This window comes from Arvicola amphibius, chromosome 4, assembly GCF_903992535.2.
Source record: "Arvicola amphibius chromosome 4, mArvAmp1.2, whole genome shotgun sequence".
NCBI classification, from domain to species: Eukaryota; Metazoa; Chordata; class Mammalia; order Rodentia; family Cricetidae; genus Arvicola; species Arvicola amphibius.
The window spans coordinates 106676430-106693950 of NC_052050.1; the positions used below are offsets into that span (position 1 = coordinate 106676430).

At 44.0% G+C, this 17521-nt stretch overlaps 1 protein-coding gene across 1 annotated transcript; it reads right to left on the reverse strand.

Moving 5' to 3' along the window:
• Positions 1–6772: 6772 nt before the first annotated feature.
• On the reverse strand, positions 6773–15718 carry LOC119812404 (zinc finger protein 709-like). The gene is made up of 3 exons (XM_038327047.1): positions 15612–15718; positions 10501–10627; positions 6773–10298 (listed from the first exon to the last, which is right to left on the reverse strand). Exons 1-3 carry the CDS (start codon positions 15612–15614, stop codon positions 8764–8766), a joined length of 1665 nt encoding a protein of 554 aa, XP_038182975.1. The 5' UTR covers positions 15615–15718; the 3' UTR covers positions 6773–8763.
• Between the last annotated feature and the right edge of the window lie 1803 nt (positions 15719–17521).

The following is a 17521-nucleotide window of genomic DNA, read 5'->3' on the forward strand; positions in this document are numbered from 1 at the left end:
TTTAATGTTATCAAAATTAATGGAGGTGACACAAGCAATAGAGAAGGTGGGGGCTGTGTATAAACTGAATCCTATCATCAAAGCTGAGATGATTACTAAATATTTAAACCATATGTAAAGAAAGACAGAGTCACTTGGTAAATAGCAGTCAAATAAATACTAAGTGGGTCCCATTTTATACCAATGAGGACAAAGTTCAGTGAACTAAATAATTATGTTATGTTCACAGAAAGGCTATTCAATAATAAATTTGGCCAAACAGTGGTGGTGCATGTCTTTAATCCCAGCATTTGGGAGTCAGATGCAGGTGGATCTCTGTGAGTTCAAGGCCAGCTTCATCTACAGACTGAGTTCCACGACTGCCAGAGCTGTTAAACAGAGAAACCCTGTTAATGGAGCAGCGAGGCTGCATCCACCACCCGGCTAGCTTTACCTGAAATAATTACACGGAAACTGTATTCTTTTAAACACTGCCTGGCCCATTTGTTTCAGCCTCTTATTATCTAATTCTCACATCTTGTTTTTATCCATATTTAGTAATCTGTGTAGCACCATGTGGTGGTTGCTTACCAAGAGAGATCTTAACCTGCTTCCATCTCGGAGAGGAGAGGCATGGCGACTGCATATGGCGACTGCCTGAAGCGTCTCCCCAACTCTGCTTCCTTTCTCCCACAATTCTGTTGTCTACTCCACCTACCTAATTTTCTGTCTCTTAAAGGGCCAAGGCAGTTTTTTATTAATCAATGAAAGTAACACATAGACACTCCTCCATCAAAACCCTGTCTTGAAAAAACATAAAATAATAACTAATAATAGTAATAATAATAATAATAATAATAATAAACAACTTGATATGGGGCTGTGGTTGTAGCTCAGATGGTAGGATGTTTGCATAGTAAGCATGAGCCTGGGATTTGATTCCCAGTGTGGCAGGTGGTAGCGGTCATGTGCTCATTTAATCCCTGCACTTGGAAGGTGGACACAAGTGGATCAGAAATTCAAAGTAAAGTTTGGTTATAAAGTGAGTTTATGGACAGCCTAGGATATGTAAGATCCAGTCTCGAAACAAACTGATACACTTGCAATTTACTGTAATTTGAACCTGTTCACAAGTTAACAGTTCAGTTAGTTTCAAAAGAGTATTCGCTACTGGAAAAGGGCACAAACGTTCTTAACCCAAGAGTGAAAGATAAGCCCTCTAGTACCAGAAGCACAGAGATGAGAAAAACGGAAAGGGTCTTGCCTCAGAGCTCAGTATGAAGGGATAAAGTTAGTCACAGCGCACTCTATAAAGGAATAGTCTACCAAGTGGATATTACAGTTCTAAACATGAGTGCCTCCAAAGACCTATATGTACCCACTGTGAAAACAGCTATTACTGCCTCTTGAGAACCCAACACACCTGGGTAAGTCTCAGTCTTCCCTATAGTTCTGTCTTAAGAGCTATATTAACATGCCTTTTGGGGCTGGAGAGATGACCCAGTAGTCAGGAGTTCTCGCTGAGTAAGGGTGAGGGCCTGAGTTCTCAAATGCCTAAGCCAAGTTAGGCGCCATCATAGACGACTGTAAATCCAGCGCGGTGGGGATAGTGACTGGAGGATCACCGCAGCTTGCTAGTTGTCAGCCTAGCCATGGGTGTAGTGGGAGACCCTGTCTCACAGGAATAAGGTGGAACTAGACAAAACAAGCCACCAGATGTCCTGCTCTGGCCTCCGTGCAGCCGGGACGTGAAGTCTCTCACACAAGAACTGCCTCTTAAACCCCTAAACCTCCAACTCTGCTTCACATCATCCAGCCTCGAAATATTTTTCTGTGGTGAAGCACTGAATTCCGCTTTTGTCTCACTGGAGGAGGTCCCCAAGCGGAAAGGCCACTCTTCAGAACTGGGAGACAACAGAGCGAAGCCGCGTCTCAGCCCCTCTGCAGCGCCGTGGGAGTCCCGGGGGCGGCTTCGCAGAGGCTCCTGCAGGGAGGATGCCCTGATGCTGCCGCCAGGGACCGAAGGTGCTGGCACAGCCCTGCCTGCCCGCCTCGCTCACCCGACGCTCACCATGTCTGCGCCCAGGGCTGCCACGGCCCCACGGAGGCTCCTGTGCTGGCGCTCACAGGACCTCAGAGGCTCAGCCACTTGGGACACCCACAGCTGCGAGGAAGAAGGGGCCAGGAAGAAGGCTGCCCGGTAAGCAGCTTCCGCTCCGCCAGCTGAGACTCCTGATTGGGTAACTCATACAACCATACTTTTTCTGCGCCGGGGGTTTCCTGTCCTAAGGATCTCAAGGGATAGATGTCACACAGCCTAGAAAGGCTGAGAGGGTCGGGGAAGACCAAAGCCAAGACAGGTTCTCTTGACAGAGACCAGGCCTTAGGTTCACTAAAATGGGACAGAGATAAACAGTCCTCAGGAAAACCACAAGTTAAAAACTACCTTCTGCTAGCTCAGCAGGTACCCCACGGCCTCTTCTGCTGGCTCAGGTTCCCAGAGCCCCTCTGTTGGCTCAGCAGGCATCGCCCCCCCCCCGCCACCCCCTTAGCCACCCCCCCCGCTAACCCCCGTCCCCCGCCCCCGCCCCCCCCGCCTCCTGATAACTAAAGGTAGCCTTTCCCTAACCTTGCTGCTGGAAGGTCCGAATGAACCACTAGCAGACCCTCCCACCAATTAGCCCGCAGACCAACTTTCCTCCACCAATCAAGCCCCAGATTAATCCCTCCTCCCTCGGAACCTGGAATTCCGCCTAACTCCACTTAAAAGGAGCTTAGCAACCTTCTTGGAGGTTGCCATGTGCCACCCCAGTGTTGGAATTAAGAAAGCACTCTTGTTTATTGCGTATGTGGCTGTTGATCTTTCCTGGGGGGGCTCTTCTCTCGACCCTAACAGAAGCTAAACGGTCTCAGACTCTCTCAGTTGGTTGCTGAGAGCCTCCTGGAAGAAAGATGGCTGGCAGACAAGGAGCTACCTCTTAGCGCCCCTGATTGGACAGTTCGTACCTGTCCCTCCTTCCGAGGTCATTGCTGATGTCTACAGTGACAGTGTTATTCTCCCACCCCTTACTGACACCAGCCCTCCTTCTCCTGTCAAGAACTCTAATGAAGCTCATGGAGACACAGACATGACAGATGAAAGGAGTCAAGGAGAGAGGGAGAGGGATGTCGAGAGCCGGTGTGGCTCCAACATATAACATTATCTTTCCCTAACTAGACGGGTACGGAGTCGTGAGGAATAATCAGACGCAGCTTACAAGGTCATCCTTGAAGGGCAAGATCTCCCCGTTTATTCTCCAAACAGTTTATATATCATCACAACAATTGAGTTGGGGGGGGGAATACATTAGGCTACCTCCTAGGTAACCAGGTGAATGGCCTTTTATCACGTTTGCATCTACCTGTTTGAGAGTATGCTAGCTGTCACTAGGCCTGAATTAGCATCTCTGTAAGACATCCTCCAAATTACAAAAGGAAGGAGCACCAAACGTCCTGATCAGCTTCAGCCAACACCTCTCCTCAGGCGATCTACATTAATAACAAAAGTGGAAGGAGCAGCACATCCCCACTATTGTTAGGCGGAGACAGCTTGTCTGCGAAGCTACGTGACCACCTCAGACCAGGCCTATGGCTCTTGTGCCATACCGAAATATGGGCCTACAGAGGGACAGGAGAGAGCAAAGGTCTGTGTATGGAGTATGAACAAGATACATTATGTACACGAATGAGAATGTTACTGTGTAACATTACATATAGTTAATGTGTGCTAATGGAAACCCTATAAACCATACATTCCAGCAGTGAGAAAGCGAAAAGCTGCAGCAGTCCTTCCATAAAGAAAGCTGATACAAATTCTTTTCAGGTTTATTATAAATTGCCTCAAGCCATGATCAGTCCTGGAGGTGGAAGGAAGGACACTAGACAAAATACAGTTTATGCAGATCTAAACGTATGGCTTTAAGAGGAGGGAGAGGAAGAGGGGGAGATTGGAGAGAGGGAGGGAGGGAGGGAAGGAGGGAGAGGATGAGGGGCAGGAAGAGGGCCGACAGACTGACCCTGAGAAGGGGAGGTGAGGGCAGAAGAGCTTCAGAGAGCAGCTTTCATCCCTTGACCAAATCCCTGAGCAATCCTCCTGAGTTGTCTCAGACTACTCTCCAGAACAAATGAAGAGGTCTGATTTGTTGTTGTTGTTGTTGTTTCAAGACAGGGTTTCTCTGTAGCTTTGGTGTCTGTCCTGGAGCTAGCTCTTGTAGACCAGGCTGGCCTCAAACTCACAGAGATCCACCTGCCTCTGTCTCCCGAGCGCTGGGATTAAAGGCGTGCGCCACCACCACCTGGCGAGGTCTGATTTTTAAAAATAACCTTTTAAGGGGGCAGGATCCTTCATAGCATGTGATTAGGTTCAGCATAGTGTAGTGGCAGGTGCAGTAGAGAATGGTCTACTACTTCTATCTGTCCAGACAGAGCTGCAGAGACTGTGGGATCAGGCCTAAAGATCAGGCAAGTGAAAACCAGCCACAGTACCAGTTCTTCTCTCTCGTCTCAAACTGGGCCCATCCAGGGGTGGGGTGTTTAGGTCTCAAAGAAATACAGGCTAACTGAAGTGCCCTATGACACATCAAAGCAGACGCTGGAGCTCTCCAGAGTTGTCCAGTACCTGTCTCCTCTCAGTACTTTTCACTCACTCCCACCCTAAACGTCTCCAGGCCAGGGCCAGGGCGTCTTTCCCCTACCTCTGATCCCTGTATAACCTCAGTCACTTTGGTTACTCAGTACTCTGAATCTCTCTTGGTCCACTTCTCTGTTTCTCCCCCCACCCCCGCTTCTCTCCTCTCACGGTCCGGATCAGTCTGCTGGCCATGTTCAGTCTGGGACGTTTCAGATGCCTCTGGCTGTGCTCCACCACAGACAGGAGCTGTCATGCCCTCAGTCTCCACTCGGAGCAACTGTACTTAAGCAGAACTCTTCACTTTACTTGTTCCTGTACTAATGAACAGTTTCAGCTTCTGTAACCGGCCTCACAGACTTGAAGATATTCCAAAGAGACACGTCTGTCAATCTATCAGACTAATGAAATGATGGAACCCAAGAAAAGGGAATTTCTCCAAGAATTTTATGTTTGGAGAATGAAAATGTGCCAGTCTGAGGGGGATATGCCTTGTCAGGATACCTTTCAGGACGAGGCTGAAGTCCACACAATGATGGGTCAGTGGTGGGTAGGACCAACCTAGACAGAGGCTACCGAGGTGACACCAGAGTAGAGGAAACCTCAATTGAAGAATTGCTGCCATCATACAGTGGGCATGTCTGTGCAGCATTTTCTTGCTAAATGATGTAGGAGGGTCCAGCCCACTCTCGGTAGTACTATCTCTAGGCAGATTACCTGTCTTTAAAATCCAGAAAATTAAAAAAAAAATCTCTGTGTGTGTGATATGTGCACACATGCCTGCACACTTGTGGATGCGCAGAGGCCAGAGGAGGGCATCGTTTTCTGTCACTCTGCACCTTGAGACAGGGTCTCACTGAGCCCAGAGTTAGGCTAGCAAACAGAAGTCACAGCCATCCTCTGTGCCTCTCTCTCCCTGCTGAAATCACCAGCATTTTGTGGTTAAGCTCAGCTTTTTAAAAGATTTAGTTATTTATGTATAGTGTTCTGTGTGTCTGCAGGCCAGAAGAGGGCACCAGATCTCATTACAGATGGTTGTGAGTCACCATGTGGTTGCTGGGAATTGAACTCAGGACCTCTGGAAGAGCAGCCAGTGATCTTAACCCCTGAGCCATCTCTCCAGCCTCCTAAACTCAGCTTTTTTTTTTTTTTGGTTTTTCGAGACAGGGTTTCCCTGTACTTTCTAGAGCCTGTCCTGGAACTAGCTCTTGTAGACCAGGCTGGCCTCGAACTCAGAGATCTGCTTGCCTCTGCCTCCCGAGTGCTGGGATTAAAGGTGTGCGCCACCACCTCCCGGTTTCTAAGCTCAGCTTTTTAAGGAAGGTTGGGGACCCGAACTCAGGTCCTCACATATGTACAGAGAGCACTCCCACTCACTGTGCCATCTCCCCAGGCAAGATGATTCCCATACATAAACAGTACCGTGTTTACACTCAGGACCAGTGTGAACGACTGTAGTATAGAGGACGACTAGCTGCTGTCATACTTGCTAAAACACGGAACAAGATTATCACCTGCTCCTATGTTTATGTGTGCCAGTACCAAGGACACAGGCTGACATATTAGGCAAACAGTGAGAGCATCTTTACACAGCAAGTTTCCTTGGAGACTGGCAGGTATTTTAGGTATTTAGGTATGTCACCTGCTAATACCTACCTTTCTTTATAGCTGAGTCATTTTCAACCCTGGTTCACCAATTCCCTTGTCTAACAAAAATGTCTCACTTCCATTGGCAAATAGTATGTTCTTACATTCATCTACATGACCTGTGCTCATTTCTATGTTCCTACTTTAGAAAGTTGTCAGAGAGGTGTCTGAAAATTACTGAGAAAGGCGTAACTTGTGTGCAGTGAGAGCTTTACCGCAATCCTGGACTGTTCATGCCCCTTCCTAGGTTTCTACTCTGGCAATTTACCTACCATACTGCTTTCTTAGTGCGTTAGCCAGAGTTCTCTAGAGAAACAGAACCAGGGGATGACTATTCGCCTAGCTCGTGGTTCAGGGAGCAACTTGGTCTCAAGGGAAGAAGGCAAAGAGTAATACAGAAGGACAATATCCTCCTCTGGTCTCCAAAGGTGCACAGGCACAAACACCTGCATACACCTATGTTCCTACCACACTCACAATTCTTACATACACTGCACGTGCACAAAATACTAAACTTAAAATAAAAAAGAACGTGACTTTCTGATGAACAAGTCAGATATGCTATGAGAACAGACTTGTTACTGCAATACATTCCATTCCATGTGACTAAAGCCGTAGTCCTGGTGATCTCTGGCCAGAGCACACTTCAGCCAGTGGGATGCATCTTTTGGTAAGAGAAGTGAGGGGAAATTATGATAAAAAGCTATAATATAAATATGATAAAATTTATGTAGGAAAAGAGCATTAGTTAGTAGGGTTTTACTATACAAGAAAATTTCACCAGTATTTTGACAATAATGACTCTAACATGAAAGGAAAAAAATTGAAAAATTGTGAAACTGATCTCTTTTATGATTATTTTGCAGATATACTGTCCGTATATGAAAAAGATAACACATATCAATGTATACACTGTTGAAAACAGTCAAAATATAAAATATGTATAGAAATCTTATTTGGAGAAAATATTAAAAGTGAAAAATAGCTAAATCCACTTTAAAGTCATTTGTTCTGAATTTATATACATGACCTATGACAAAAGCGTCGTAGGAAAATCCAAAGTATTAATAACTTTTCATATTTGTGAGCACCAAACTTGTATGTATGGAAGCCAGAGGACAACACCAACTATTCTCTCCTACCATTCTCTGCCTATTGCTTGAGACATGGTCTTGCACTAATCTTGGAGCTTGTTTTTCACCTAGACTGGTTGGTTAGCAAGTCCTTCCTGCATTATTCCCTACTTTCAGTGCTAGGGATACAGGTATGTTTGGCCATATCTGGCTTGTTACATGAGTACTGGGGATCTAACCTAGGTCCTGATGCTCATCCATTGAGCCATTTTCCCAGCCCAAATTATAATTTTTTTTACAGGTTCATTAGACAAAATTATATTCGAACTATATAAAATTAAAACTGCTCACATATTAAAAAGACATTTCAACATTTTAAATTAAAAGGAGAAAAAGTTATTAAGTGAATTACCAATACTGAAACTACAGATTAAGAACATGCAACTGAGTAAATTTTAGCAATAACTACACTTAAACATTTACTTTCAAGAATAAAATTATAGGCACATAATTTAGATCTCCCTAAGAATGTGCCATTGACAAACATGTACAAACATTACAACATTTCCTTTGAGGTGTGCAATTTCTAAACCAGTCCGTCAATTATTTTATGCTAGGCTCTTCACATTAGTTGTGTTAACAGAATCCTTCTACATCAGCCTTTGACAACACACACTACAGATGACGATTCTACTTACAAGGATTTGGTTGTGTATGTGCTGGCCAAGTGAAGACATAGATTTCTTCTGATCAAATTTCTGATCAATGTGCTCTTTGTGTGTGTGGTATGCACTCATGTGAGGATGAGTGTTCATGTGTGGGGCTCACATTATACTTGCAAGTAGAGGCTAGAGGTTGATGTTAATGTTGGAAGTCTTCCTTCATCATTCTCCACTTTACTTTTTGAAAGATCTCTCACTGAAGCTGAACAGATTTGAGACTAGCTAACCAGCAAGCTCAGGGATATTCTGTCTCTGCCTCCCTAGCACTGGGATTACAGGCATGTGCCACCATGTCTGGCTTTTCTACGGGTAGTGAGGATTTAAACTCAGGACCCACACCTCTGTGGCTGGAACTATACAGACTGAGCCATCTCCCCATCCCCTTAGTGGTTTTTTTTTTGAGAACTGAATAGAGGCAAGTGGAGATAATCCCACATGCTTTACATTAATACAGGTTAAATTCGTTAAACCATCATGCTTGCTAGAAAGAGCTTGCAATAAAGGAGCTTCCCTGTATTCTATATTTAGAGATACTCTCTAGTGTGTCTTCACTCATGTTTTTTGAAGGGAACCAGAACATGTTAAGGCTTATTCACATTGCTTACAACCATATATTTTGTTTTTTAGTTAATGAGATTAAAACATATTCAGAGAGGAGAACGTCTTCCAATGTAGTTTACATGCAGTGCATCCTTTCGTGGTATCGAAGAGAACCATGAGTACTGTAGGATTTTCCACACTGTTTACATACATAGGGTTTCTCTCCAGTGTGAATTCTTTCATGGCATCGAAGGGAACTGTGATCAGTGAAGGCTTTCCCACAGAACTTACATACATATGGTTTCTCTCCCCTGTGGATTCTTTCATGGCGTTGAAGAGAACTGAGAAAAGTGAAGGCTGTCCCACACAGCTTACACACATAGGGTTTCTCTGCACTGTGAATATTTTCATGGCAGCGGAGAGAACTGTGATACATAAAGGCTTTCCCACAGTGTTTACATACATAGGGTTTCTCTCCGGTGTGAGTCCTTTCATGGCAATGAAGGGAACTATGAAACGTGAAGGCTTTTCCACACACCCTGCACAAACAAGGTTTTAATCCGCTGTGAATTCGTTCATGTTTTTTCAATGCGCTGCTCAACACAAAGGCTTTCCCACATTGCTTACACCCATAGGATTTCTCTCCACTGTGAATCTGTTCATGGTATCTAAGAGCATTGTGATGCATGAAGTTTTTCCCACATTGCTTACATGCATAGGGCTTCTCTCCACTATGAATCCTTTCATGGCATTTAAGAGAACCTTGGCGACTGAATGCTTTTCCACACAGCTTACACACATAAGGTTTCTCTCCGCTATGAATCCTTTCATGACACTGACGAGAACTGCAATCAATGAAGGCTTTCCCACATACCTTACATTCATAGGGTTTCACTCCAGTGTGAATTCGTTCATGTCTTCGCAAGGCACTAGAACAAGTGAATGCTTTTCCACATTGCTTGTATACATAGGGTTTTTCCAAATTATGAATCTTTTCATGGCATTGAAGGGAACTGTGATCACTGAAGGCTACCCCACATTGATTACATATGTATTCTACTCCATGATGAGTCTGTTCATGACTCTCAACCTTACTCAAAGAAGAAAAGACTTTCAGAAATTGCTTGCATTTATAGGGTTTCTCTCCACTATGGGTTCTTTCATGGCGGCGAAGGCCACTGGAATAAGTGAAGGTCTTACCACACTGCTTACATGTATAAAGCTGGTCTCCAGTATGTGTTCTTTCGTGTGTCAAGAAAGAACCAGAAGAGTGAAAGGCTTTACCACATATTTTACATATATATGGCCCATGTCCATTATGTGTTTCATGCTGTTGGATACCAGTAAGAGTCAAAAAATCTTTCCCACTCTGCTTTAAAACACAAAGTTTTTCTTTAGCATGCATCCCTTCAGGGTCATGAACATCACGGTGTCCACTAAAACCGTCCTCAGTTTGCTTACATTTGTAAGTTTCCTCTTCCGTGTGAGTCTTCAGATGTTCCAGAAAGCGCCGGGGAGAACTACAGACTTTCCCACAGTCCTTATAAGTGCCTGGTTTCTCGGCATACTCTTGATTCTCACATAGTTTGTATCCACCCCGAACTGCAATGGGAAGAATTTTCCTTAAATTTTCATAATCCTCTTCAAGGGTCTGATCTTCCTGCTTTTTTGCTGGAATGGAGATCCAGAAAATCACTTTGAGTTAATCCACCACTATAGGAAAGTATTAGATTCTAAGTAGGCTCCCAATAAAACATGACCATGACTGGTTTATTCATCAAAATTTGTTTCTGTACAAATCATGGAGCTGCACTGATCAGCACACACTGATCTGATCCTCATGGACTAAACAAGGCAATGATTTCCACCTCACCTACGGCAGCCAGGTTCCTGAAGGTCTCCTGCATCACATCTTTGTGCAGCTTCTTTTGGGAGGAATTCAGTAAAGCCCACTCCTCTGAGGTGAAGTTCACAGCCACATCCTCGAAGGATACAGACCCCTGAAAAATGAGGAGGGGTGAGACACACTGGAGCACTCTGCTTGTGCGCACAGTGTTTACAGAACGGTGTACTGTCTAACTGTTAAACCCAGGTAGTGCTCATCAGCGTTCTGGTCAATGCCCTCACTTTAACAATATCATTCCAATGCTAGGCTGAAACTATATTATAAAGGAAAAGCAGATGCCTAGTATGCTGTTTGGTCATCCAGTCAAGTCTGTATAACGGTTCTTTACATCTCTCATTAAAAAAAAAAAAATCCTACTAGGCCAGGCATAGCAGTACATGCCTTATTCCCAGCACTTGGGAGGCAGAGGCAGGCAGGTCTCCTTGAGGTCACCCTTACATTGTAAGGCTCTGTCTTAAAAAAATATCCCACTAGTCAGTATCCATAATAGAGTTAACACCAGCTATATGGAGACTATTCTTAGAACAGGGCTTGGAACAGTGCTTGACTCTCAAGCATGAGGGCCTGAGTTTGAACCCCCACAAGTACACACAGAATTGCTGGACATGGTGGAACACAGCACTGGAGATTACAGGTGGAGACAGGTGGCTCCCTGGTGCATACTGGCCAGGCAGTCTAGTATACTTGGTAAGCTTCAGGCAAAAGAAGGTCCTTTCTCAAAAGGTCATTTCCAAGAAATGACTCAAGGTTGTTCTCTAACCTTCACATGCATAAGTCTACACATGTGCATGTGTACTTGTGTAAACATCTGTAAGCATACATATAAGAAAGATACATTTTCAACTATCCCTGGGGTCTGGGTACTGGCATTTTGGATGGACCTCACTAGCCTACCTGTGGAAAGGGGCTCACTGTTGTAGTTTAAGACAGCAATATACTACTTGTTTAGCTCCCATTGTCCCTCTACATGTCTGCAAGCATCTGACATGCTTATCAGAAGGATCCTACTTGATCAGAATGAAAATATGCTCTGGAGGATTAGTTCCCAATGAGCTGGTCTGACGGATAAAACAGAACAAACACTTCATCTCTGAACTTCTTTCTTAAGAAGCTGCACATCTTTGTTTGCACAAAGAAAACTTGAGAAGTCTTGCAGTTGAAATCTTATTGGTAATCAAATATTTTGAAAGCCCTATGAAGGGTAATCTACTATGATAATGTGAAAAGACTTTAGTTTTTCCTCAAAAAGGCTAAGAGAAATAGAAATGAGGGGAATGGCATTGTTAGAAGAGGCTTACTGACAGATATATTTAGAAAATATAATTATTTCTCAACACATCTTTATCCTGTTGACTACTAACCCAGAATTTCCTTTATCAGAAGATCCCTACATATAAGTAAAGAGGAAGTCCATAAAGAATGTCCCATGTAAATATATATGAACTGAGTATCTTACAGATAAACAGCACTGGGCAAAAGGGTTTAGACAAAATAACAGCTTGTGGTGTCAATACTCTGATATCACAAATAGGTCACCCAGAAGAAAAATCAACCAAGGAACTGCAGCGTTAAACTGCACCATAGATGAAATGCACTTAACAGCATTTACAGAACAGTCCATCAAACAACTGCAGAACACACATTCTTCTCAGCATCAGATGGAATATTTTCCAAAACACATCACATATTAGGTGATAAAGCATTAGCAAATCCAAACACACACACACACACACACACACACACACACTCAAAGCAACTAACCAAACTAACAAAAACAATAACCCCCCCAAAACCCAAATATACTTTGAAATGCTTTCTTACATTGTAACAGTTGAAAACTGTCAACTTTCAAAATGTTTAATTTGGAAAAAATATTAAGAAACCCAGGTCCAAGAAGACAGATTAGCGTAAAGACCTAATTTTGATCCCTAGTTCTCACATAAAAAATCATGCATGATGCACACAGCATGTGCTGGGGACTTGTAAGACCTATAGTTGTGAAACTATTCTAGGAAATAAAGCCAATTGTTTTGTAGAATGAATATATGATAATACAAATAGATGAAAAGAAACCTTTACCAAATATAATGTAATGTTGAAAGAGAGACTAAGCAGGACAGGAAATTGGGAAGAGGTAGGGATTGGGGATGAATCTCGAGTTAGGAGAAGTGAAAGTAAATATGATAAAAATACATTGTATGCATATAAGAAATTCTCAAAAATACTGTATTAAAAAGAAGAGGGGCTGATGAGATGGCTCAGAGGTTAAGAACACTGGCTGCTCTTCCAGAGGAGGTCCTAAGTTCGATTCCCAGCAACTACATGGTGGCTCATAACCATCTGTAATGTGATCTGGTGCCCTCTTCTGGCCTGCAGAATACATACAGACAGAACACTGTATACATAATAAATAAATCTTTTTTTTTTTTAAGAAGAGACTAAAAGAGATCCACATATAAGCAGAAAATCAATTCACATTCATGCAGGTATCAACAGTGTCTTAGGTTTTATGAGGCTGTGATAAACACCATTACCAAAAGCATCTTGGGGAGGATAAAATTTCTTTCAGTTTACAGTTTACCAATCACAGTTCTTCAGGAAGGGAAGTCAGGGCAGGGCAGGAACTGAAGCAGAAGCCATGGAGGATCAGTGCTTACTAGCTTGCTCCTCATGGCTTGCTCAACCTGGTTCTTTGTAGTATACAGGACCAAGGAGTATACAGGTGCCCAAGAGTGGCACCAAACACAGTAATATGGGTCCTCCTGTATCAATCAAGAAAATGTAGCACAGGCTTGCCCACAGGCCCATATGATGGAGGTATTTTCTCAGTTGAGGGTCCCACTTCCAAAATGACTGTACCTGGTATTAAGCTGACATAAAATGAGCCAGTATAAACATTAATGGCAGAAATCAACTTGATTAATACATTCAAGGACAAATTAATATTTACTTGGAAACATGCACACATTTTCCTTTCCCATGAAGAATCAAATAATACACTGAAATGGGAATGATGAAAGTCAAGTGTTTTGACAAATCATAGTCGAGTATCTTTTGATGTGTAAAGTTTCCTTTAGATATGCAGAAGTAGACTGCCATACAAAATCAAGAATTAAAAATCTAATAGACATTAGAAGAGAACTTTTGATAATGTTCTATTTCACATCATGCTCAAAGCTCAGAATCTAGTAGAAATGGGAAGCATACATTAAGATCATAAAGGTTTTCATGACAAACACATGACTAGTAACAATACGCAAACTAAGGGAAAAAACAAAGTATTTTCTCAATGATCAGAAAAAAGTACTAGGTTACTACTCATGACTCTTCTTGAATACAGTACTAAATTAGCCAGAGCAATTATGCAAATAAAAGCAATAGCAGTATATGAATCAGAAAGGAAGTCAAACTATTCCTGTTTCAATACATGAAAAACCATAACCAGGTACTATAGGATACACCAGGAATCACAGTACATGGGAGGCTAAGACAGCAGGATTTAGAGTTCCGGGCCAGCTGGGGTACACAGTTATATTCTCTGTGTAAAAAGCAACATATCCAGCAAAACTACAAACAGATCAAAAGATTACACCAGGCCCTGAAGAGATGTCTTAGAGGTTAAGAGTACTGGCTGCTCTTCCAGAGGTCCGGAGTTCAATTTCCAGCAACATGGTGGTTCATAACTATCTATAGTGGGATCTGATGCCCTCTTCTGGCATAAAAGTCATACTTGCAGATAGAGCACTCAAATAAATAAATGTCTTTAAAAAAAAGCACTTGGGAGGTAGAGGCAGGCAGATCTCTGTGAGTTCATGGCCAGTCTGGTCTGAAGCCTGGTATACAAGAGCTAGTTCCAGGACCAGAGAAATCTTGCCTCAAGAAACCAACCAACCAACCAACCAACCAACCATCCAACCACCACCACCAACAAAACACCAAAAAGGCTTTTAGAGATTATAAACTATTTAGGAAGGCAGGAAGGTACAAACAAAATCAACAGGTAATGCCCAATACATTTTATCCTAATGGATAATGAACTATTTCACAGCGATACATTGTCAGGAAGTCATGAACAGACAAACTAAAATGTCCAAGACAAACCTCAGTGATTACGTGAAAATCTTCAACAGGGCAATTGTAGGTCACTGAAGCAATTATAAAAAGAGAGAAAGAAAGGGTGTGAAGGTGGATAGGGAGGTGGGGAAGTTTGGGGAGGAGTTGGGAATGACAAAAGCCAAAAGATGTGATCAGAATATATTGCACGAATCTTTTTCAGTAAAAAAGGCAAAAAAATTAAGAAAGAAATTAAACAAGACATTAGAAGAAGAAAGACCTACCGTGACTATGGATTAGGTGAATCAGCATTGCAAAAATGACTCAAAGTAATAATACAGATACAGTGAAACTGCCATGAAATTATCACATTTTACACACAACTAGAAACAATTCTTCTTCTTCTTCTTCTACTTTTTTTTTCTTTTGAGACTTGGTTCCTCTGTGTAGCCGTGGTTGTCCTAGAACTCAGTCGGTAGACCAGGCTGGCCTTGAACTCACAGAGATCTGCCTGCCTCTGCCTTCCGAGTGCTGGGATTAAAGGCGTGCAATACCAAACCCGGGTTTAGAAACAATGCTCCATGTTTCCTATTACCTTATTTCAAAACACACAGCAGGTGACAGAACAAAGGAAAGAGAACAGAACAGAACCCTACAGAATACTGCAAAAATACGCAAGGCCCAATGGACGCGCAGAGAACACAGAAATAGTCCCAGCGCATCACAGACGGCCACACGTCTCCATTCCGTGTTTCTCAGAGGACCGGTGGGTCGCCCGGTCCGGTAAATTTGGCAGTGTGGGGAGGACCTGGGAACTGAAGGATCAATCACCGGATGGGGACAAAACCGTGGATTTTAGAAACGGCTTCCCATGAACCGGAAAGGCAGGGAAACAAAGCGGGCGCACGTCGCCCCGCGTCCCGCACTCGGCCACCGCGTCCTCGGGGAGCCCGGGCGCAGCTGCAGAGGCTCCGCCGCGGTCCCCGCGACCTGAGCGGCCGCCCGCCCCGCACCCGGGCGCTCACCATGGCTGCGCTCCGGGCCTCCTGCGGCCTCACGCGGCTCCCGGCTGCAGCGCTCGTCGAGCCGCTGTGCACCGGGGACTCCCTCAGAGGACCGGACGGCGCAGCGAAGGCGGTGCCAGGGAGAAAGATGGCGGACGAGGAACTTCCGCTCCGTTCTCCGGCGCTCCTGATCAAGCAAATTGTACCGGATCGCCACTTTTAACGTCCGAATCGCTGGAAAACTACGACCTGACTCTGTTACTTGGTTTGGAGGTCATGGAAAAAAAAGAAGAAGAAGAAGCTTAACAGCTTGAGACTCCATAAACAGACAGGACAGGGCCGCAACTATTGCGGCACCAGAAAGAAAGATGGCGAGTGACGCTCTTCCGTTTCGCTCACGGGGATCCCGATAGGACAGCTCATACTGGCCGCTTCAGCCGCCCTCATGATTACTCCGGGTTCAGCGTCACAGTCCGGGACTCCCTCAGCTACTAGGACAGTTTCACGACTATGGCGACACGAGAAAGAAAGATGGCGGATGAGGAAAGTCCCACTGGTGCTCCTGATTCATAGGCTGAGCCTTTGTGACAGAATAAGGGATGCCTACGTGACAAGCTGGAACCAAGTCCCGCGTTCCAGCCACAGTCGTTCTCAGCCCAGTCTTCTCTGGGTGGGAACCAGCTGACCTTGGATATAACTGCATTTGTGCAGAATTTGCCTCTGACTTTGCCCAACGGCCACCTGCTGCTTTTTTACACTCTGCACCTCTCCCACTTTGGAAATGAAATTACCAGTTTGTTAAGTGAATTACAAGGTTAGTGTTCCGTGGAGACAATCCACGTGTTCAGAGAAGAGGTTGCCTAGCTCAGAACACACTGAAACAGGGACAGCCTCATGCCAGCCATTCTTGAGCTCTTTGGAATGAGGCAGTTTGTTTCAGAGCCAAGACTTTCTCAAAGCTTTTCATTCTACCCATTTGCATTCAAGAAAAGATGAACATGCTAACAAGAGAATTTAATGTATATTATATTCAATGTATATGAAAACTGTTGTTCTTCTTTTTGGCGTGGGGTGTATCGCGGAGCCGGAGGAAGAGAGACCCAGGATGCGACCACGTGCGTGGGAGGATTGTTTATTAAGGGAAGGGGGGTGCTCCACAGCGTGGGTCAAGGGAGGGAGGAAAAAAGGGAAAGGGAGAGAGAGAGAGAGAGAGAGAGAGAGAGAGAGAGAGAGAGAGAGAGAGAGAGAGAGAGAGAGAGAGACACACGCACAGAGAGGGGAGAGAGAGAGAGAGAGCGAGCACATGGCGGGGTTTTTTTAACTTTTAAAAGGGTACAGTGTTCCTGGGAAATGTAGTTTTTGGGTCCCGCGGGGTGAAACTGCGATCTGCGCTTGAGCACAGGGGCCTTTTGCTCACAAAGGCCTTCTGGGAGGTGTAGTCCTCATCCCATGAGAATCACAGAAACTAGACTAATATGCTAGCGGTATTTCACAGAGGGAAGAAAAACATTTGAGTTCTTATACAACCGCCTGCTTCATTCACATTTGCAAGGATTGAGAAGACAACAATATTTTAAGCTCGAGAGCTAACACCAATCCATAACACAGCATCCTCTCTGAAAATGTTTCATTACAAAGATGATTGTTGATCATCAATGAATTGTTGCTTATGTTTCAAAGTGTCCAAAGCACACCCCTCCCCCATTTCACTAGAGACTCTGGCTCCATATAAATCATGCTATTTCAATGTTCAAGTGACTCCAATAGGCCCCATCTTCTGTTTTCTCCTCTCCATCTCCTCCTGAATGTTTTAGCACTTCATGATCATGATTTACATGTTAGTCTAAATTATTCATATTCCGCAGAACCTCAAAAGATCATGAACTTGAGTCTGGAGAGATGTCTCAGCAGTTAAGAGCACTGGCTGCTCT